This window comes from Passer domesticus, chromosome 3 (genome assembly GCF_036417665.1).
Source record: "Passer domesticus isolate bPasDom1 chromosome 3, bPasDom1.hap1, whole genome shotgun sequence".
NCBI lineage: Eukaryota > Metazoa > Chordata > Aves > Passeriformes > Passeridae > Passer > Passer domesticus.
In genome coordinates this window covers 98,647,350-98,670,659 of record NC_087476.1, presented here as the reverse complement: position 1 = coordinate 98,670,659, position 23,310 = coordinate 98,647,350, and the positions used below count along the sequence as shown (strand labels likewise).

Genomic DNA, 23,310 nt, shown 5'->3' with positions numbered 1-23,310 from the left:
TCTACAGTCAGCACAATTTATTTTCTTCTCTGGTCTTGTTAAATAACAGGGTCAGAATATTTAAAATCCAGATTGTTGCATTTTCTGTGGTTTTTGCTTATAACAAGTGTTCTATTACATTCTGGGAAAATGCCACAGACCTGTGGCCAGACAGTCTTGCTTAGGGATTTGTAGGAAGAAAGGAATAGGAAAAAGGGGTTCCAAAGGATATGAAATAATCTGCCACTCACAGAGCCCTTGCATGTATGTACAATTCCATGCATGCGTGTGGCACACTGGATGCACCTACGTGCAGGCAGCCTTACCTTCCCTGCTTTCACACACTTAGCACCTCGCTGGCACCTGCCACTTCTCTTCACTGAGGCACAGCCTTGCACAGATCAGAGCTACACCTTGTCCCTCCACCTCTAACCCTGATACCCTCATATCCAATCCCAGGCATCTGGCAGGAAACAAGTGGTTCCCATCCTCTCCCTTGCCAAGCACGTCCACTCACATAAATCTGGTCTCTGCCATCCCAGCTTGGTGCTCTGAGCCTTTACACCCTCCCCAGTATCAGGAGCTACTTCTCAGCAACCTCCATACCCGGCTGTGCTCCTCACCCCTTCCTGCAAGATGCTGGTGGGAGTTCCCCTGGCAGAAGCAGCACCTCTCCTCTACTGCCTGCCAGGGAGTGGGAGAGACTCTGTGAAAGTTGGGTTCATGTGTTGGCACAGAGGTAAATAGCCTCTGCCAAGAACCAGGACTGCCCTGCATGGGATCAGGAACCTGCCAAAAAGTCGTGTGTGATGGTGCAAGGCCAGCACTCCATGCTCAACTAGCCTGGACCCCTCAGATACGCAGTGAAGCATCCTTGTGTCTGCATTACAGTTCTCTTCTTAATGACTGTACAGCTCGTGTTTCTGCAGGTTTCACACGAAGGACTCGACTCACTTGAGCATGCAGTCAATACTCCTTTCGATCTTCATCACTCACTGTCTGGCTCCAGGCTTTATTTATTGCACAGCATCAAATCACCAAGCCAAAGACAAAAGTGGCTTGCTCCCTTGTGGCCCTTTTGGTGGGCATTCCCAGTGATCCGGCTTTAACAAAATTAGCATTGCTTCTACCTTTGGAGGTGATATTGCTGTCTGCAGTGCACACAGGAGGGACTGAGCTGTAACAGCTGTACAATCAATAGTACAGAGCACCTTGCAGGAACAGCCTGAACCTTAGCCTGGTTTCTAATCTGCCAGCATATCCTCTTCTCCCTTTGGGAAGAATTGCAACATAAAGCTCAGGAATGCATTAGTATGTAGGTAGCAAGAGTGACCACAGATGGGGTGTCAGGCAAACACAAACTAAACAGTAAATTCTGGGTTATCAGAGGTAATCCCCAGTGGTGGTGCCCTGTTTGAGAGAGCCAGAGCCCAGGCTTTTACAGTATGTGTCATTTTACAGCTGACAACACACTAAAAAATTGGAGTGCTTCTGTAAAGCAGACCTAGTGTGGGGACAACTAGAACAGCAAGAATTAACAATTAATGACAAAAATGCAAAGTTCTAGGACAAAAGGTAAGTGGCTGGAGTAGACTATAGCTCTCTGCGTGATTTTAAACAGTCTTACATTTTCCTTCTTTGGCTGCCCTTCTCTACCTCATTTCCCTCCCAGCCTGTGTATGTTCCTTCAAAATACAGCCTGTTTTCCTGCCCACTCCCTGTCCAGCCTCAGAGCTGTTCCAGCCTGTCTGCAAAGGGAGAGGGACTCTGAGGAGGGGTCATGGCAGAGTGGGACTCTGTGTCTCAACATGTGTATGACAAGGGTGAGCTGAACTTGGGCAGAAATGACAGAGATGAGTGCTATGTGCATGCATATATAATATATATGTATCTTACATATATATATACATACATACATACATACATGTATTTGTTTAATAGTGCTTTCCAGTATTTTGGCCTGAATCACCACAGTAATTCCAGTATCCAGCTCCCTTCAGACTCCCATCTGGAACAGTTATTTTTCATTATGAGAGGGAAAAAGGAAGCATTTACTAGGCATGAGTACTTTCATACAATCATAAAACCAAACATCTTCTTTGCCAGTGGGTTTCACAACTGCTTGCTGTGAGGAAAGCATAGGAGGCAGAAATGTTGGGTTAGTTTGGAAGACCCTTCTACATTGCTTTGAGCAAACTTTCCCAAACTTTCTCTAGGCTCAAGATGGAGTCATCATCACTAACACCAGCTGAAGTGTTAATGTCAGGGGTATGGCAGTACTTTAAGTGACCCACTGCCCCACAGCCAGAGTAGGCACTGGGTACTGTTTTTATTTTAGGATCTGGTGAGGTTCAGCCAACAGCAGCTTGTGGCACGTAAAACAAATCTATGTTTGGCTTTTGCACACAGTTCTCTTAAGTGTTGCTCTTAAGGGCTCAGATGAGGCAAAGTTAGCTTAGGGTCTAAGCCGAGTAGCTCTGCAGATCTCAAGGCAGAGAAGACATGTTCACCCAAGAACATATTAGGCATCACATGGGTCATGGTGGGCATTGTCCATTCTCTGATGGGTCCACAGAGTAGCTGGACCCATGCTGGAGACCCTGGGGTGGAGGGGAGTACCAGGAAAAGGGGCCCTGGCACTACACTGACAGCTCAGGGCTGTTGGCTTGTTTCACACCTCCTAGTTTTGGAGCTGCTTCCTTGGCTCATCTTCTTGTGGGAGAAGTCAAGAGCAAAGGACAAAATAATCAGTTTTGAGTGGTGTCATCAGATGCCAGCAGCCTCAACACCTGCAGGTCTGGGATAGGAAGGAGAGGTTTAGAAATGCAGGAGGAGTGCTGGGTAAGGGAATACCAGGGGAGGGCTCTGAGGCATTCCATTCACAAGGGTTCCCCAGCACTAAACCTGCCTGTACCATGTCCTATGCCCAGCCCCTGTGCTGGGGTTTGAGCAAATCTGAGAAGCCTTCCCCAGGCACTTCTAATCATATATTTTGGGAAAGACTCAGGGTCAAACACCGCCACATGCCTCAGTGCTGGGCAGCAATACAAGCTCCTCCCTGCCCCAGCCACAGTGAGCACCAATTGCAGGCTGCACCTTGTCACCCCAACCCCACAGAGAGGGACACACAGGCTCACCCACTCGAGTACTGCAGTTTATTTGAATGAAACAATCCACGTTGAGAGTCTGTAGGTTACACGGCGGGTGCACTGGGGCTGGGGGGGATGGTGGATGAGGCAATGCTTATAAAACATCTCACCCTGTTTAAAAGGTTCAGTTCAGTCCCTTTGTGTTTTGTGCTTTTAACATTGTGGACAGCTTGGCATCATAGTGGCAAGAGGGTCCCAGCTCCACTCAGTGGTGGCGATGGCCAATGAGATGTGGATGGGGATGGGACAAGACATGGTGGCAATGAGGGAGGTGGGTGGAGATGAGGCTCTGTCCCAGGATCCCCACCTAGGATACTGATAGCAAAAACCCCAAGAGACACCAGAGGACCCCCCTCCCTCCTCCACAGTATCCCCAAACACACAGACTTTGTCTGTCACTCCATTTGGGGGGCTGTTTCCAAACACTTCTGTCAGGTCAACCAACACTTTCTTACTGGCCTTGGTGACCTGGACGTGTGAGGCGATGCAGTCCCACTGGCACTAGATCCCACTGAAGTGGCTCACTGTTGGGCCTGAGCTGATTCTCCCTGCACCCCAGAAACTGAGGACGGGATTTTGGTGTGATCCGCTTCTATGGGATCCAGGGATGAAGTCTGCTGCTGTCTCTCCAGGCTGGAAATGAAACACTCGGTGAGGGTAAGTAAGGAGCAGGGAGATGGAGTGAGAAAGAGTGTGGAAATCACTGTCTGATGCTCACTTCTGGCCAAAGGCAGCTGTCACAGCTGTTTCCCCATGAGCCAGTTGTATCTTGGATGATGGCCCCTTTCCTCTGCTACGTGTATTGTGATACAGGCAGGATGGTTCTGACCGGTGTAAAGGACCCAAGCAAAACCACGCTGGCACCAAATTTCCCATTCCATCTAGAGATTAGAGATTGTCTCCATGTTGTCAGACAAGGGCTGTGACTAAAACCATAAAGAAGAGCCATGTATCTGTAGCATTCACAGCTTTTGTTTTCCATTTGAGATGAATGCATGCTGTGGAACCCCCTGCTGTAGAATGAGATGGTACATCTAGAAGATCCCAAAAACTGGAAAGCAGGCCAAACTCATCTATTTGAAAGCACTGACACTAGGCCACTTTACCCAGCTTTAACACCAACAATTACATTAATGTGCTGAGAAGCTGGGGATGGGCAGCAGAGAAGAACAAAGTTTGACAAGAAGAAAAGGTCACCTCCAGCAAACTCTGAGAGAGTCTTTTTGTCTCAGGATGCTACATGCATGGGAAAGCCTCTTTGCTCCATGTCTGTAAATACCTTTCCTCATCAGCATCTGAATTTTCCCAGGGAAATGTCTAGTGCTCACCAGTCCCTTGCTCAGCCTCTGTGTGCAGTCAGTCAATGCCTGTTGCATTTTATAGACAGGAATGGTATCTATATTCTCCTCTCAGCACAATCTAGGTGCTGCCTGAGCTGACCATGCTGCTACCGCCTGGCTGTCACTCTGTTTACTGATACCCACAGCTGGTTCTTGACAGCAAGGCCCAGTGAGACATAATATACCAAATGCCCCACCTTTGAAGGTACTCTGAGCTGGAGCATGGACTGTGGGGAAGGGAAAGGTGGGGACTCCACCTCCAAAAGGGGCCCTATCTCCTCCCTGCTGCATTTCTGGCATCTGCAACACACCCACACCTCAGCTTTTAGCTTTGACCCCTCTACAAGCTGCTAAGATGAACAGCAGTGCTGGACCAACAGTGCCAGCAACATCTGGAAACAGCTTCATCTCAGCACCACATTGTTTATCAGCGTCACCAAAAGAAACCCAGTTGGTGCTTGCCTGCAGAGGCTGCAACACAGAGGAGGAAGTGGGGTTGCATTTGCTCTTGGCTAGTTTGGGCTCGGCCTTGAGCGGCTGGAATGCTGAGAACAAAGGAGGGGCAGCTAACCCAGTGGCAGAACAGGACTGCTGACATCTGGCACGTTCCTGTTCCTACCCAGGGCCTGCCTTTGCTGATGAGTTGAGGCTTGCTAGTTATGCAACTTCTGAAGATCTTGGAGCATCTTTCCACTGTAACAGCTGGGCTTTACACAACTGGAAGCCACTTCACTGCCTAAATGGCAGGACTGGAGCCCATCTCCCCCAGCCAAAGCAGATCCCTACTGGCTCACAGCAGCAGCAACAGGGGGGCTTTCATCTTCCTGCAGACTTGGCTGGCAGACAGGACAGATGCACAAGGGTGGCAGAGCAGACAGGTACCCTTCACTTGGCTCAAAGCTTCAGGCAAGGGCCCAGCCATTACAGCATAAGGCACATCCATCACTATGAGCTTTGGGCACTGGCACTGCCTGGGGACTGGCACTGTATGACAGCTGTCCAGCTGGCCCTGTCTTATACTGAGTTTAGGCCATCCTGGGGGTAAAAATGCCACTCTAAGTCAGATGTTCATATGTTCATAGCCCGATTTCCTTTTAGAACAATAGTTAATGGAAGCACAAAATTTTGTCTCATTCCACAGGAGCAAATTGTTTATAGGCCGTAACAAATGCCAGAAAAACCTGGATTTACCACAGCTCTCTACAAAAATCTCTAATCACCCAGCTCTACCTTTGCAACAGTAAAGACAGCATCTCTTCCTTTCCCTTGTACTCTGTCCCATGCTGGAAAACCCTCACCACGAAAGGCAGAAGAGAGAAGGACAGTGCTCACAAGCTGGGACCAGCCCTTTGCAGCTTTCCTCAGGGATCACCCATGGGAGGATGGTGGCTTGCCTGGCTTCTTCATGTACAGATGTGCTGAGGATCTGGAACTAGACTAGTGCATTTTACTGGGAAATCAAGATTCTCTTTAGTCTCCTTGCCCAGCATCTGAGAATCCTCAGGTCAGAGCCTGCTGCCTGCCATCAGTGAAACAAAGGACAATGCACTGTGGAGCTCATCTTTGCTCTCTCCTTTTCCAGAGAACATAGACAAGTTCTGTTCCATCCTTTCAGCCACACATGGGACTGTTTGTGATCCCTCCTTTGCCTCTGATGAAGCCAGGACATGACGCACACTAGGTCCCTGATGGAGCCAACACATGCCCTGAAATGCTCCTGCTCCACCACCACCACCCAGGCAGCCACATCAGCCCCTCAGGCTTTGCCAGGGCTGCAGGGAGCAAGATGGAGAAAGTGCCAGAGCAGATCTAGGTGATCTGGACCGAGCCCCCATTCCCTGCAGCCACACAGCACAGGGACACACTAAGTCCTGCTAACTTGCTGTCTGTCTCTCTCTTTTTGAGAAAGGATGCCTGAAGGAAAAGCCACTGAGCATGCACCTGAATCACAGCCCAGGGTGATTCAGTGTCACATCTCAGACAAAATGGAGTGGGATGGCACTGCTTTTCCATGGCCCTGCAGAGGTTGTCCTGCAGACTACAGTTGCCTGCAAGCTGCATCCTCCTCCTCTCTGGAATGGTGGGTTGGTCAAAGTGGCCCTGGGCTGTCCCACGGTGCTCCTTGGGGTGTTTAAAGCCTTCAGAGCACAAGTGGTCTGATATGGCCATACCATACTACAGGTAGCCATCAGAAGACCCCAAAATCCCCTGTGGTGTGCTGGGTGGTGTCAGATGGTCAGCCAAACGGACATGTGCCTTAATCCCAAGGGAAGAACCAAAAACACCCACAGACCACAGCTATCATTTGGGATGCTGGGTGTACCAAGGCTATTCAGCTCCCTGCTGGAAACCAACAGCTGCCAGTTATAACCATGGAGTATGAATTTGATCAGGTTAAAATGCAATATCCAGAGCTCTCCTGAACTTTTCTACTGTAAAAGCTGTTTGTCTCAGGATGAGCAGCTATCAGTTGGGCCAAAGCAAATACAAATTATGGCAACAGCCTGCAGAGGGTCCTGCTGCTGCACACTTGTCGTTATGAACAGGGATGCACCCACATTGAGGGCAAACTGGAAAAGACAACATATTGGGGCAGTTTAAAGGACAAAGAGTGGTCTTTCCCAAAGCCAGGAGTGCCAGGCCTATCCTTTGCACAGGAAATACTCACAATGCAACTCCTTGTCACCATTGAAAAGCAGGGTCCTTCAAGAGCTGGGCATCAGTAGGTGCAGTGACACCGTGTCCCACCACACCCAGCTCAAGGCACAGATCCCATGGGATATGCTCCTCTGTGCCACTGCTGGGACACCCAAAGGCACCCAGGAGGCAAAGGGGTGCTGCAGCATTTCCAGAGAAAAATGGATATCTGCGTGGCGTTGACAGACAAAGGTGACTAAAACAGCAACATCCTGAAGCAGCAGCTTCCTGAGCTCTCTGCTTTAACTAAAAGGTTTGTCTCTTCAAGTGGGGTGAGGTGACCATTTACTCCATGGAGGAGGGAAATTGTCCTGATTCCTTTGTCTGTCCCTTCCTGGGGCAGCATCAGGACCCCCTGGCGATTCCCATAGGTAAAATTCCCTGCCTCAGCCTCGCTGAGAGCTAATGGGGAGCAGGCCTTGCTCCTGACAGCGCCTTGCACGGGGACCACTCCATGCTGGAGACAAGGCTCAGGGCAGTGGTGGAGGGATGCTTCTCCCACCAGCACCACTGACTGTCCCTCCGAGGCTGAGAACCACCTGGCACCAACCAAAAAGCTTTTTGGCACAGAGTGATAAGGACAGGCTGAGGAGGAGGAATCCAGACTCTGCTTTCCCTTTGGAAGTAAGTTTTTTGTAATTCTGGAGTAGTGCACCCAGAGGATTTTGTAGAGATAGAAATTAAAATTCAATACTTTGGATAGCAATAGGGAATAAAATACAACTTGTATCATATTTACTACACTCATTCTCATATCTCTAAATCATTTTTGCAAAAAAATTACCAGCCTAAATACCTGAAGCCCCCCCCCAGCAATTTTCCCCTGATTGCTACCATATTTCTTTCCAGAAGAAAACTAGTTCCCAGAAGAAGGGCTCCCTATCACTGTTGCTCCAGCTGTTCTCCAGGCAGCACACTGTGCAGCTCTGCTGGAGCAGCTCTTCATGCCTGCCAATCACGGAATCCCAGAATATGCTGAGTTGAAAGGGACCCATGAGCAGTTCCCAAACCATTTGTGCACTCTGCTAAGTTTTTCATACACATGAAACAATTTTTCACTCTCACACAGCTGGGAAGAGTTGCACTCAGGTGTTCCTAATTACTTAACTCCAGATCAAATGGAACATATTAGGTCCATCGCTTTCCAGTGGCTGATCTTTGTGGAAGAAAAATAGTCTATTATTATTACCAGCCAGGAACTGCATTTCAGGGCAAGCAGCAGGAATTGATGTTCATATTGTTAAAAGCCATGGATTAAAGTTCTGTTGATGACCTGCTATTTGGACTTGCACTGAACGGTAGAAAATTATAATTAAAAAGTATATTTTTCAGAATACGATGAACAACTACAAAAAGAGGTTTCAAATGGAAGTTTCTTTGTAAGCCCCTCTTGTAACTACACAGTAGCATTCACTACTTCTAATATCTACACTTATACCCAGGAGCCTGCACACTCACATATTTTCTGTTCTACACCCTGAAAAAAAAAAAGAAATTGAGTATATATCGGCTAACACCCACACAGCATTCTTCCTAATGTATTTCTACAACTACCAGGCAGAGGTCTCCTTGTAAATAAAAGCAGTCTCTTAAATTTATATTGCACTTTTCTTCTGCAGGGACTTTCATACTATATACAGGAATAATATCCACCATTGCTGAAATGCAGCCACTTCTGGAGTGGAATAAAGCAGCTACTCGACAGGCACAGAGCAACATAAAACATCAGGAAGAGAAACATAACATTGGGACTGCAACAGATATTTAAGAAGACAGACAGTAATTAAGTTTAAGGATTGTAATTTAGCCAGAACAGTGTGAAAAATGTGAAGGGATTTTTAATTGGCAGGGGTAAGGAGCATGGCTTTACATCTCACCTGGGATGCATCCCCTCCACAAGGAGACTTGCCTCTCAAGCATGGGGTAGTAAACCACAAGTACCACTACCCTCAAGGAAGAGGGACCCTGCCTCCCCTCCACCCCATCACTGCACAGCTTCCCATCCTTGCTGCTGAAGTGCCTCTTTCCCCTGACACTGTCTTGCAGCACATCTGCCAGGGAAACTCTTTCCTTTTGTCCTCAGTACTTCTGAGAAGCAGGGGCACTTGGGTTAATGACTTTTCCCCAAACTCACCACCAGCTGCTCTCTAGCCAGAGACAAAAGAGCAGAGGTCTAAGTGGAAAGGGGCTTCCTGAGACTTTTACTGAAGCTGAAGGACACCTGACAGCAGGAGAAGGCTTCACCTCTGGCTGGGACAACCTCCTTGCTCTGCCCTGCACCTGCAGCCACCAAAGGGCTTCTTGCCCCGTGCCATGGATTGGTGTGATGAGGGTCTTACATCCTTCCTTGCAGGGGTTGGCAACAGGGCATGGACTTCCTCCCTGCAGGCATCCCTTTCTAAAAGTGTGGTGCCCTTTTCCTGACACTTGCCTCACAGGTAATGCTTTGCCCATCATCCTGAACCTTCAGGCTGCACCTCCCCAGCCTCACAGCACCTCTGATGCCCACTAAACACCAGCAAAACCTGGGTGCTTGTGCAACCTGGGTTGAGCAGTTTGTAGAAGCAAACCCACAAAGGCCTCTGTCTCCGAAAGTGTGATGATTGCCCTGGTCAATCTCTTATCAATGGGGAATAATTCTGTCTCCACCTTCTGCCCAGCAGAAGCCTCCTGCAACCAGCAAGGCAACACAAACGTTTTGTGTTGCTGCTGGCAGATCAGGAGCCATTGTGAAGTTCCCAAGTGCTCCTGGAAAGCACAGTCTCTCTCCTAGGAGTGAACGTGGACTCTTACCAGGAGTGGGGTGATGACTTCTGATCTCCAACAAGCACAGAGGAAAAGAGGAGCACAGGGCTGAAAGAGCTCAGCCTACAAAAGGGTAGCACTGGCTGCCCATGAAAATGGCAACAGACAGCAAGACACAGAACTGCTGTTGGCACCTACTGCATCCCATGACACTGTCTGGCCCTGGACAACAGCCATGGGTTTCCTGGTCAAACGTACACTGTGATTGAGGCCTGGGCTCTGGAGGGAGGAGTGGAGACAGAAAAGACACAGTCGTAATTCTTGTAAATGGAGAAAAGCAGAATGAGCTGGGGAGACCTGTCCTGTCCCACTGTCCTGCAAGGCCTCCTGTGAAGAAGGTCCCCTTGGCCCTCAGAGCTGATGTCCTTTCTCTCTCTGATAGTGGCTGGATCTCCTGGGAGTTAAGTAAGAGCTTTCCCCCTCCATCAGTGAAGGCAATGAGGCCATGGCTGGAAGCTGAGCAATGCAGGAGGCAGTTAATACATTCAGGTGATTTCAGACAAACATGGCTGTCTTAGAGAAGCTGATACATTAATCAGAAATGGGTAAGGTGCCATGGACACTGGGTCTTCAGTGAAACAGCTTCTTATCTGTGGTGTTCCAGATAAGGATTTTGGATGGAGTATCCCTTAGGAGGAAGAGTCACACTTAATTAATTGCGAGTGTGGGCTAGTAAACCCCAATTCACAGCCTTGTGGGGCTAACTCTGCCCTGTGTAGGGAGGTAAGTCATGCCCAGAGCTGCTTCCAGATGCATCAACACTATCACAGCTCCTGTTTGGTACAGGGCAAATCCTTCTCCTGGGGGTTCATCTGGAGCAGCAGGTGCCTCCACCTTGAGGAGGTTGGGCCAGACCTGCTACAGGTCTGCAGCAAAGAGAAACACCAGCTTTACCCACTCATGATACCATCAAGAAAAAGGTGAATTTCCCTCATCCCTGCTCCCTTGTTCCTCAGCAGCAAACAGCGCCACAGCTCAGCACTAGCCCCTCTTTTGGGCCAACTTCCTGCCTGCATCCTTCTTGGAGTAGTTTCCTGCCTGTTCTGCCTTTCAGCCCCTCTGCCCACTGCCCTGGCAGGGGAAGCTGAGTGCCTGTGTGGCTGCATGTGCTGACATGCTCAGCAGCCTCAGCCCTGAGCAGTGATGCTGTTGCCACCTTTTGCCCACACCGCAGCGAATGCACTGTGCATGTGAAAGGCCTTGGGAGGTGAGAGGGCAGCATTGGAGCTGCCTGAACTGCCAGCCCAGTGTTGGGCCATGAGCACAGGACTTGCTGCCTGGCTGAAGAACATTTAAATGCCTGACTCTTCCCATAATCCAGAAAACTTGAGGTGGAGGAAGAAATGGAATAAAACCCAAAGTAAATAGGTAACAAAATACAAGCAGAGAAGCAATTGTGTGTTTAGGGCTGAGGCAGTTGCCATCCCAATATTCACAGGGGGAAGCCAATGTGTGCAACTGCTCCACCCTTCCAGTCCCATCCCATCACATCCCATCCCTCTGCCCCAGAGAGACCAGATCTTCTGTCTGCAGCTCAGACCTGATCCCTATCCAGCAAGAGCGCTGAGAGACAGAAAGAGGCTCTTGGAGGCCCGTGCTGGATCCAGACAGGACTTCACCACTCAGCGTGGTCCGTGTCATCGGTCCCTTCCTTGCTCCATCTTCTTCGGGCTGGGGGATGAGGAGAAGCACAGAGTGGTGGGGAAAGGCCAAAGCAAACCAGACCAGGGGCAGTTAAGTACATGAGAGCCTGGAAGATGCGGATGGATGGAGACACTGGAGCACATGCGGTGCGAGGAAAGGCGCTCCGGCCGCCGGCGCGCGGGGCGGCTGCTGCCCCACAGACGAGGCCGGTGTTACTGGAGGGAGCTGCAGCTGGAGTGGGGCAGCCCCAGCCAGCGGGAAAGCATGAGGAGGCAAGGGGAGTACTGCAGGTATCATCCACTAAGCTGTGGGCTCTGCAGCAAAGAAGGTAACTGTTCTGGTAGAAATTTGTGCTTTAATATATTTTTGTTTGTTTGTTTAAAACAAGTTTGCACTTCCCTGAGGAAGCCCTGTCCGACATTCCCAAGGAAACATGGGTGTGGTTTTTTTCTTCCTTCATTTGCTCTTCATATTTCTTCATTCCCATTTTTTGTGTTTCATTCCTTCTTTTCTCCATATGTGTTTCTTTCCTTCCCCTCTCCCTCTATCACTCTCTCTCGTGCACGTGCTTTTTAAAAAAAGTTTTGTCTTTATTTTTAAATTTTGTTCTAGACATTATGACTTTCTCAAGGAGTGCTCCAGTTCTGAACCAGATCCCTTTGCATGGTCATGCCTGTCAGTCTTTGGTAACATACGGACACTTTGGTGTGCCAGTGAGGAGGGGAGGAAGAGGAGCAGAGGTGGCTGAATAGGAAAGGAGCAGGAATGTCTTGGTCCGAAGACAGGAGCGCTCACTTGCCATCATCTCAGCAGCACGTAAAGGAAGAAAGTCAATGGGCCACAAAGCCAAGGGCTGTGCAGGGCTGGGACACTGCTTCCTGGAAGAGCAACAGCTGCCAGCCGAGAAGGGAGAAAGAGAATTGGTGATGGGACAGATACAGACCTCATCAAACAAGTCAGCACACATCTATGTCTTCTCCCACCCTGAAGGACAGAGAGTTCCCCCATCTTTTGGAAGATACCTTGAGCCTTTCCTGGACATTCTCAAGGTTCCTCAAAACTAACTTTGGAAAAAAGGTTGAGTCTTAGACTCTTTTCAATCCTGTCCTTTCTTCCCCAGAACTTTCAGCCTGAGTCAAACAAAAGACTCTCATTGTGTTGCGGTTATATCCTAGGCTAAAAGAGACCTTTAACTGCACCTAAAATTTTGAAAATTTTAGAGTGTTCTGACTTTTGTTTCCCCCTTCATCTCTGGAGTTTAAAAAATTGCTAGAAGTCCAAAGGTTTTCTTGCTTCAAAAATAAATAAACCAAACTGAACCTTGCCCTCAAGTGCCTGTCAGGCTGTGGTTTGCACACCCCAAACATCTGCTCTCTGGCCCAGCTGGGGCATGTTATCGAGGGCACAGGCAGGACTACAGCAGATGGCACACCAGTGATTCCCACCCAATGCCTAGGTAGTGCTTGCACACACCTCGCCATGCCTTCAATCCACAGTGCACCCTAGAGAGCATGGAGTTGTCTCCATTTCTGCAGTGCTGGCATCAGTTCATGTGGGTGATCACACCTTCAAAGGGGCTGGTGGGATTTAGTCTGGCTGTGCCTCTCTGCTCAGATGGCAATGGAAAGAAGCACAGCCCTCCCTTGTTCCACACCCCAAAGAGCAGATTTTTTTTTCTTGGAGTAGGACTGACTTAACACGACAGAGGCCATTAACACCTGCAGAAGGTCCTTCTCTTTTCAAAGCTTCTGTAACTAGAGTTCCCAGGAAATGAGATATTGCAGAAGTCCTTATCTTATTGGGATGACACCTCCTGGTTGTTCCTTTGACTCTTGCTAACCCTTGACCGTATAGAACAAGCCCAAGAGACTAACAGCCCCTCTGGTGACTTCTGCTGGTGGGGTCAACCATCCTGTTGAGTCCCACCAACACGTCAGCGTGCTCTGAAATCAGCTGCACAGCCCCAGCATGCGCATTTCTGAATGCACCCCTACCAACTTGTTGCCTCTGAGGCAGACACAGTCTCACCCTTATTTGGTCCAATTGGCTTCCTTGGGCAGTCTCCCTTTTTCAGAGTGACGTCATCGATGGCAATGTCCCCCTCGTAGCTTGTGCCCCGGACACCTTCAAAGATGATCTACAAGCAGAGCATGGGAGAGAGCCCAGCGTGAGGCTGCAGTGTGGAGGGCCCTTCCTGCTCGGCAGGGCTCTGCAGAGGTGAGCAGGACACAGACCAGATCTTATCAGGCCCCTAAGAGAATTATTTCCTTCCCGTTTCTCCAATATTCATAGGCTCTGGAAAGCCAGATCCCACTGTTTATGGGACCAACCTCTTTGAACTGAGCGTCTGTGCAGTAATAAATGAGCATTAGAGCACTGCTTTATTACGTGTCCTGCTCTAACAAGCCAACCAAAACTGAACAGAACTTGCAAGAGTAACTACATTCTTATTTACTATTTTGAAGTATCCAAAAGCACACTGGGCATTTTGCCACAGTGCCACAACTTAACCAGCCTCAACAGGGCAGCTCTCACGAACAGCCCTACAACAGCAAAGTAGGGGAAAAACCTCAGCCATGAAAGCAGCCCACTGTTTGGGTAAAAACCTCAGCCATGAAAGCAGCCCACTGTCTGGGTACACATGAACAACCCGATGAGCACATGCAGAGTGCCCAGCTCATATTCACAAGAGCTCTCAGTGCCCTCCCTTGTGCCCCACTGGCCCCTGTGCCTCAGAGGAAGATGTCTGCCAGGAAATCTACATCCATGGCACATGGACAGGGCAGGTGGCTCCTTGACTGTGGGCTTGGCTTACCTGGAAGGGCCCAGGAGGGTTGATGGGGACATGTGCTTGCTGCCACACATTGCCCCGATTCCCACTGAGAGACCAGACCTGTGTGTCGATGGCTCGCTTGTTCCGCACGCGAACTAGCAGGTTCAAGGAGCCTGTAAGAGAAAAACAAGCCTCTGGCATGCTGGGGCAGGCAGCCAAGCCTGTCTGCTGGGCTGGCTCTGGGCACAGCTCTGGGCTCAGCCTTGAACCACGGCTGTAAGCCCCAGCTGGCCCAGGGACAGCCTGCAGAGCCCCAGCTGTCATCTCTGAAGGGAGCCAGTTTTCTCCCATGTTCATGGGTGTCACTGGCAATGTTTCATTCACCTGGCCTTTCCTAGGGAAGTATATCCCAGGGGCAGGATGAGGAAGAAGCGGTGTGCAGCATGGCTGGGGTGACATGAGAAGGGGGTGGAAGAAATGCCAGCTGCCCAGGACCTCCAGAGGCATCCCATCCAACCTCCTGCTTGAAGCTGTCTCCTGCTCTACATGAGACCAGCATGGGTTTGCCTGGCCAATCTTGAACTTCCCTGAGGAAACCAAGTTTTCCTACTGTCCAGTATGAATCTCCAGCACTACCAGTTGTGGACACTGTTCCTTATCATATAATTTACTACTATGAAAAGATTTTGGTTCCCATTACCCTTGAATTTGCCCTTGAAACAGTTGGGGGCCAACGGCTGATAGCAACCTACTCTTTGCCAGACTGAGCAAGTCCAGCTCCCTTAACTTTTCCTAAGGACGTCTGCTCCTGGTCCTTGACAATCTTGATGCCCTTCTGCTGGACCCCACCAATTTCTTCACATTCCACTTGAAATGGGGAGCCCAGAACTCATATTTGCCTCCCCCTGCTCACCACTGACACCTGAAATATGCAATGCAGCTAACAGGGCTCTCCTTGCTCTGACCCTGGCCATCAGCTGTGGAAACATGACCAGTGTCCTCATTCACCACTTGCCCCGGGAGCAGCCTTGGAGTGAGCAGCTGTTCTTTGAAGCACCAGACAGTATTCCACACCACCTGGTACCAACCCAGACCAGCATTTTCAGAGGTTCACAAAGATCCTGCGAATCAATGCCGACTTAAATTTCTTTCAAAAAAAGCAATTCCCAAAAGGTTTTGTCTATCATTAAACCAAAATCAAAGCCAACAAATCTCAAAGCATTTCCAGTTCTCACTTTGAAAACAGTGTCACAGCTTCCTACCCTACACCCACACACAAAACCATCTCAGTTTGTCTTACTGCAGCATTTTGTTAGCATGCCCTCAGATTACTTATTTTCCTTTTTTGCTTCAGTGGAAAAAAAAAAAAAGTTAAACATTCAGTCAGGGTTGACCTGAAATACTTTTTTTTTCTCAAGAAATTAATCAATCACAACTCTAGCCATGCTGTTGCTCATCAGGGTTTCTGGTCTCCATACACAGATATATTACACCTGAGAGTATGGACGAAATAGTAACCCCTTACTTATCCATCTGCAGTCTATCTGCACTGGGATGCTGCCTTCCCACATGGCTATGCCCTTTGGAAAAGCAGCAGAAAAGGGTCAGGGGAAGAGACAGGGAAACAAGACTTTCCTGTATAACCTCCCTCCTACATCATCTCCCCAAATCCTTCATTCCTGGCACATCCACCTTAGGGGCACTGTGTGAAGGACAGGGACCTGGAAATACTCCCATCAAGCTGTCAGTAACTGAGAGACACATTGCAGGGAGTTCAGATCATGATAAAGATAATTAAATGTTTAGATTCTTAGTGAACTACTTACAAAAAAAGGTTAAAAATGAAATATGTATATAATTTAGTGAAATGAGGATAGAAACCACATTGCGGTCTGGAAATATTCAGAAGCACTAGCTGTAAGGCAAGCTGAGAAGACTGGATGAAGGCCTGACTGGACACAGCATGTCCAATCCCCTTCCCTGGCGGTACTCAGTTTGGGATGCACACCACTACCCAGGACAAGGAGAAAAATAACTTGTTTTTCTCTCTCTTGAGACCAGCTGGCACTGCACAACCTCGGGAGGTCCAAGGCAGTGAGACCTCCCTCCTGGAAACACAGTGCCACAGATAAGAAAAGTCTCTATAGGAATCTCTGGCAAAGCCAGCTGCTGATTTCTTGGCATCTTCCCTGCCCTCAGCAGCTTCCTATGAAGGAAAGTCTCTCTAAGGATACTTAGTCCTCATGGAGCCCCTTGTCCAAACTGACAGCTCACGCAGGAACTACATAACCCCATAGATCAATGTCAACAGGAGTGTGTTCAGAGCAGCTAATTACAGACACCAGGGCTGGTGAGGTGAGGGATTGAGTGCAAATGAAGAATTAATATGAAGCTGCTAGCAAGCAAGGATTAAAAACAACCATTGTCTATTCTATCCTCATTTGGGGACTTGTAGCTAGGATTTGCTGCACAATAGCCTGGCTGAGTAGTCAGCACTGGGACAAATCACGCAGCAAACGAACTTTGATGCCCTAGGAAAAAAGCAAAGGCAAGATAGAAAGAAACCCAGAGAAGCATCTGGAATGCAAATTAGTGCCTCCAAAGCACTGGCTGTGAATGCCTGGCCTAAACCCAAACCAAGCCTGAGCACATCCTGGCTGACAGCTCTGTGTCCTTGCAGCATCAGGAAAAACAACCTTTTGGCCCCCGAATTCCCTAATACAACAATACTGAATGTGAGCAGGCATTCTTCAAATGGTTTACAATTGGAAAGGAATCTCCCTTATCTACTCACAACATGCAGTGCTCCGCTACTGTCTACACATGGAAAACTGAAGGTCAAAACAGAGGAGCAGCAATCCCATGGCTATCTTAGAAATCAGTCAGAGTTGTGAAGGGCAGCCAGCTCCCACAGCCCTACCTACAATCCCCGCTAAGTTACAGAGGTTTCCTGAGACTGGGAAGGAACTACAATATCTCCATTTGCCAGTGACACTGTCACTGGGAATATGCTTCTGGGAGGCATGGAAGAGGCTCCTGGACGTGAAACAGTAATGAAACCTCTATCCCATTTGAACTGAGTCCACAGTGTTGTAGATGTTAAAGTTTGTGCAGCTCTTCTACTCTACTCCCTTCTGCCACCTGTCAGTCTGCCACCAGTTGCCAGTAAAGTAAGGGCACATAGCCTGTGATGGAGATACCAGATAAATGAACATCCAGATCTGCATTCTAGGCAGAGCCATAAAACATTGCATACTTGGACTATGGGAATCTCCAAGTCATCTTCAGTGGCTAAAAACTGAAGAATTGAAGTGTGACCTGCTCTCCAACTCCTCATCAGTGGAGACGAGAAAGACCCATCTGGGATGGTCTCCAGTGCCAGTTGCTGCAGTCACCCTTTTTGTCTGGTTTCACACTGCAATTACGCCTGGTTTTCTCTATCAGAGTCCAAAGCCAACTGGACAGTTTTGTTCCCTATTTCTCTCCTTGTTGCCCCTTCCCCATCTCCCCTGCCTGGCAGTTTCCAAGAGCACCTGCTGGTGAGGCACACAAAAAGTCAGACCATCTATCTGCTGCTATATCTCTCCAGCTGACCAGAGAAAGACAAACAAAAGGGAAATCCCAGGACACCAAGAATCCTGTTGTTACTTCTTCCCATACAAGGCAATCTTTGCATTTGTCTTGTAATCGGTATTATTCCTCCTTCCCAGTCAAAAGGGAGAATAAAGGCAAGTGATGAGTGATGAGGAATTAATTACAGGCAGAGCCAGCTGTACCTTCTGCTGGCTGCCTTGAAGAGCAGAGCTGGCATTTCAAAAGACTGGCACTCACACAAAAGACCAGCTGTGCTGCCAGATAGAATAACCCAAGGGATGCCTTTAAATGTTACCTTCTCACAACAAAAAAAAGTCTTCACTCAGTATCCACAGGACGGGGACTTCACTGTCACACAGAATTGTGGTGTAGCTCCAGAAGAGCTGGTGCAGGGAGCAGTGGGAGGGATGCAGAGCCCCTAGGGCAGGGCCATCAGCACAGTCAGTGTGGGATGGCAGAGATGGTAGAGGTTTCCTCAAGAGTTCTCTTGGGGAGTTAATGCAGGGTGATGGTGTGGGGAAAAAGCGAAGGAACAGCTCAGTTTACATGGCTCATATGAAAGGCAGGCAGCTGGAGCAGTCAGGAAGCAAAGGGAGGATGACACTACAAACTGAGAGATGGGGTGCCATGCCAAGTGCAGCAGAACTCCGTGGGATGGGTAGGGAAGGCTGTTGGATCCACAGCCAGGAGCTGGCACGCAGCCTGGTCTCACTGCAACTGCCTGCTACACTCCTGTAAGATCCTTGCTCCAGTATGGGGCAATCTCAGGAGATCAGCTATTGGTGAGAATTCCCAGCTGCAGCTCCAGTTTAGATTTGGCACCCGACTGGGAACTCAGGGCTGAAAGCTCCCATGGAAATTCCCATGGCATTTCCAGTGCAGGCAAGATAGACTGCGGTAAGAAGCTGACTGATTGCAAGAGATATCCAGTAGCTAGAAAGAGATTCACGGTGTGGAGAGGACTCAGACCTTGCACAGCTTAGCAGAGTCACCTGTAGACCCAAAATGAGGGCTAAAACCAATCCAGGGAGAAAAGAGCTCTTACATTTTCTAACAGGGGCTCTGAACACTTCTTTGAGTGTTGAATGTTAATGCCGCTGATCAGAAACTAAAAGCCCAAAGCTCAGTGCAGGCAAATACCAGGAGCCAATGACAGTCTCCAGAAAGAATCTATTACTGTTTATAATCTCCACAACAAACACAGGTCTCTCTCCCTCTCATTTAAATGGATGTTAATGAATAGCAATCGGCATCAGGCTGGTTACAGAACTGGGGAGAAAGTTATTGCTCTGAGAGCTAGAGAGCAGAGGGTGGAAAAACAATTGTAGCACAGATAGAGATGCAGAAATAATACCAAGTGGTACTGACTAATAATTTCTAGGAATGTAAGTTGTCTTTGTGCCGTGGTAGGATGTATTTACTCATTCACAGTCTCTCAGGATGCTTTACACATTAACATATGAGGAGTAAGACAATTAAAGCCTCTGGGCTGCTTTCCACTTCTGACTACAGAGAACTTTTATTTCTCCATGTCTTTCACTGTTCTCACCTTGGGGGGCAGGGTCCCCTCTGAACAGTCATAGGGTCACTACACAGACCTCTTTCTACAGCCACCACTTCACTAACTTCAGAGCAGGAGGGTTCAGAGAGCTCATCCTGGTCAGAGTTTGGAAAGCACCATGATCCTACCTCTACTCACAAAGCATCTGCATTGGGGCATGGAGAAGGTTCAGCCTGCGCTGCCAGCTGATTGCTGTGGGACACTCCATGCTCTGGCTCAGTAGGGAGGCTGTGGAGAAAGCAATCAGGGGAATCAAAGCCTCCTGTCTCCTGCTGTGTCTAGGACTTTCTGGGGATATAAACAGCAATAAAGTAAGTTTTGATTGGCAATGTTTCCCCTACAGCAAACCTGTGAAAATTACTTATATATGGCTACAGGGAATTTTCTTTGGAGTTAACTGTGGATTTCAAAAACCCAAAGAAACAAACACATTTCCACCTCTGACCTTCTAAACCATCATAAAATGAGGCTGGGCTTGAAGCAATATTCCCTGACATGGCAAAGCCAATTGCACAGATTGATCTATGATCCATCACTATCTATCTGACCAGTCTGGCATGTATGGGAACTTCGGGATGGAGGGAATGTACCAGCAGAGAAGCAACAACACTCTAAAAAGGCAAAGCAGACATATGGCTGGGCTCCGGGGGAGACACACTGGACAGTGGGAGCCTGGGCCCTGCAGACAGTGAGGTAAGTGCAATGGTATTGTCATGGCTGTCTCATGATGAGGAATAATGGGAGGAAGGCAGGCAAGCTACAGCTATAGCTCCTTCTCTCCAGCATATCCCCACCTGTCTGTGTACACAGAGAGCAGATGGTGATATGGCAGGAGCAGACTCACAATGGAGCTATGCTTGAGCTCCTTTGCTCATTTGATCCACCAGTCTAATTAGAGAAACTGTTAGCATAGAGAGATGAATGAGACAAGACTTCCATCTTTGATACTGTGTTTATAGAACAAAATCCTGGCACCCCTTTTCATGGAAAAATTCCCTGAGAGGCTGTTTGTGAGCAGTAACAGGCTTTCTATGTGTGGACAACAGGATGTGGTTTAAGAAATTCAAAAGAGGGAGAAAAAAGATCTGCATGCTCCATAATGTTGAATTTATGCTATCTCAGAAGAACAAAGGCCCATCTGATATGCAGCTAGAACAAAATAGAGGGAGGGCATATGGAGGATGACTCAGGGGTAGGTTCAGAGCTGGTCACTTGTTGGGGCCATGGCTGTATAGGAGCCCAGTGCTGCTGCAGACTCAGCTCCAGGCAGGGCTGGGGGAGCCCCAGGTGCTGGGCAGGGAAATGGATGCTCTCCTTCATTTCTCTGTGCAGCTGCTGGCAAGCTGGATGGGAAGACGCTGATGGGGGCAGCTCCTTCCCTCTTTCCTGCTGTAGCTGCTGGTCCCCAGAAGTGCTGGATACTACCTTAGAGAGGAAAGGCCAGCCTGGGGGAAAATCATAGAATTATTTACATTGGAAAAGACCTTTAATATGAAGTCCAACCATTAAAAATAAGAGTATGATAATGTCTTCAGTTGCAAATGCAAGATGTGGCCCGGGGTGTGTATTCTGTTGCCATCTGTTGGAGGTGGGGCAGTTTTCTTTATCTCTTCTACCACCCATCCTCCCTCTGGGAGATATCTTCTGTTAATGGGCCATTGAGTATCACTGCATGACTGATAAAATTACATCATCCCATTGTGAGATGCTCCACCCAGGGGGAGGAGCCAAGCATTCCTACCTGGATATAATCTGAGATTTGGAACACCAGAGCAGCCTTTTTCCACTGGATTCCCAGAGGAGCAGCTGCCTTTTTCCACTGGATTCCCAGAGGAAGACCAGGCCCGTCTGCACCACCACTGGACCCTCAGAGGAAAACTCCACCCTTCTACAGGGTCACTGCTCCAACTGAACCACATCTGTCACTCCAGAATCGCAGCCACCATCTAATCAGACTGCTACCAACAACCTGACCCACAGGGTGTCAGGTCATATTCTGACTCTGTCAGTGTTGTTTGGTATTACTGCATTTTTATTTGTTTATTCTTTTATTATTTTTCCTAATAAAGAACTGTTATTCCTACTCCCATATCTTAGCCTGAAAGCCCCTTAATTTCAAAATTATAATAATTTGGAGGGAGGTTTACATTTTCCATTTCAAGAGAGGCTCCTGCCTTCCTTAACAGTCACCCGTCTTTTCAACCCAAGACAGTAAACCTAGCAAGAAGGAGCTCATGTACAGGCAACTTTTCCCACCAATTTTGCAGACTCAAGAACCAGAGTGAATCATAGTTCATTTGTGAGGTCTGTTTGCTCCTTGTTCACCCTCTGTTTCATGACATGCCCAGATGCCTTCAGGCAATGCTCTCTCTCCTCCCAGCTTTGATAACGGGCCCTTTGATCTTTGGCACCAGAGACAGCTGGGTCCTTTGCGGAATTCATGTGCTCAGCTCTCAGGCTGAGGGCACGCACTATGCTCAGCGCTCTCCGACGAGCAGAAACAAAGTCTGCTTCACAGACACTGCCACGGTTAAAAGAGCACACCAGCCAGACAAGGGACTCTGCCTGTCTCCCTTCTATGGCCAGGCTTTGCAAAGACCTCAGCAAGAGAGGAGGGAGCCTCCCAGAGCCCCCAAAATACAAAAGATGTGTGTGAAAGGGCAGCTGACAAAAATCCTGCAGACATGGATGTACTTATGCTGAGGAAAATTTTGCCAGTCTCCTCTCTATCCCTATTAACAATTTCCCTATTTCCCCATCAGCACCCTGTCCGTGGTGTCTCAGTCCCGGGAGCCAAGCACAGCAGCTGCACGGCTGCAGGGCTTGGAGCAGATGGGCTGTTTCACTGCAATGCTGGAGCCAGCGAGACAGCAGGAAGGAGCAGCTGAGATCACATATTCTTCCTGCTGAACTGAGGACACCACTCAAAAGCTGTTCTCTGGCCTCATCCTCTGCCTGACCCAGGAAGATGTGAAGGGATGAATGGTTCAGGCCTTGAAAGTGATTTGCTGCAGGAAGGCTGTTTGTCAGAACAAGCTGTGTTTCCAGCTTTGAGCTCATTATAGCTGGGATGCATTATAGGATGCATTACAGCAAGAGACTTTTCCCACTTCATGCCTGCCTTACTTGCACCACAAAATTTCAAGGCAACTAGCTGAGACAGTGAGACTCCAAACCTGAAACTGCAAACTCCTTCAAGTGCTGGGGTGCCCATCATCATTGCAGAGCTCTCTCTGGGAGACAAAGTCACTCCTAGAAGTGATGGTGGTGACTGACACTTGTTGAACATTACTTTGATTTTCTGGAACACATTTCCATATATTACAAAATCATGTCTGGTTCAAGTTCAAGTACAGATAGGGATGGATGCACAAGTAGTGTCTCATAGTTTGCACTCTGTCCCCATAGCCTTTATCCTGCCAGAACACCCAGGGGGTTGTGTCCAGAAGTGCACCTGGAATGACCAACGGTGAAATAATTAATGGTCTATGGAGAGAATAGAAGCATGACAAGGGAGTGCTAAGGAAGTAGCTGGATATGCTCTGAGAGCTCCTGTTTCCTCTTCAGTGTCTGTTAAGTTCTGTATATATCAATTTCAGAGTCTGAATAATTGATGCAACACCTGATGTCTCAGGAGATGATCAGGCTGCAGTGTATCCTTACAGCTCCTCAACTTTGCACAAGGCTGCTGCTGTGATTAAAGTCTGAATGGAAGTATGTTCTGCTGAATGAAGGGAGGGGGAATCACAGCAACTGTCCACCAGAGGA

The 23,310-nt window shown here is 48.5% G+C and overlaps 1 protein-coding gene across 7 annotated transcripts in view; it reads right to left on the bottom strand.

Moving 5' to 3' along the window:
• MDGA1 (MAM domain containing glycosylphosphatidylinositol anchor 1) overlaps positions 1-23,310 on the bottom strand; it is a 174,549-nt gene that overhangs the window by 22,710 nt on the left and 128,529 nt on the right. For 5 of the 7 annotated variants that reach the window (XM_064414574.1, XM_064414573.1, XM_064414575.1 and 2 more), the window contains 3 exons: positions 14,430-14,560; positions 13,643-13,751; positions 3,121-12,507 (listed from right to left, as the gene is read on the bottom strand). In XM_064414574.1, coding sequence (XP_064270644.1) covers positions 12,416-12,507; positions 13,643-13,751; positions 14,430-14,560 — 332 coding nt within the window. In that variant the 3' untranslated portion in view covers positions 3,121-12,415. Of the gene's footprint in view, positions 1-3,120; positions 12,508-12,528; positions 13,527-13,642; positions 13,752-14,429; positions 14,561-23,310 lie in introns of those variants that run through there. The other 2 variants (XR_010359290.1, XM_064414576.1) reach the window with 2 other exon arrangements.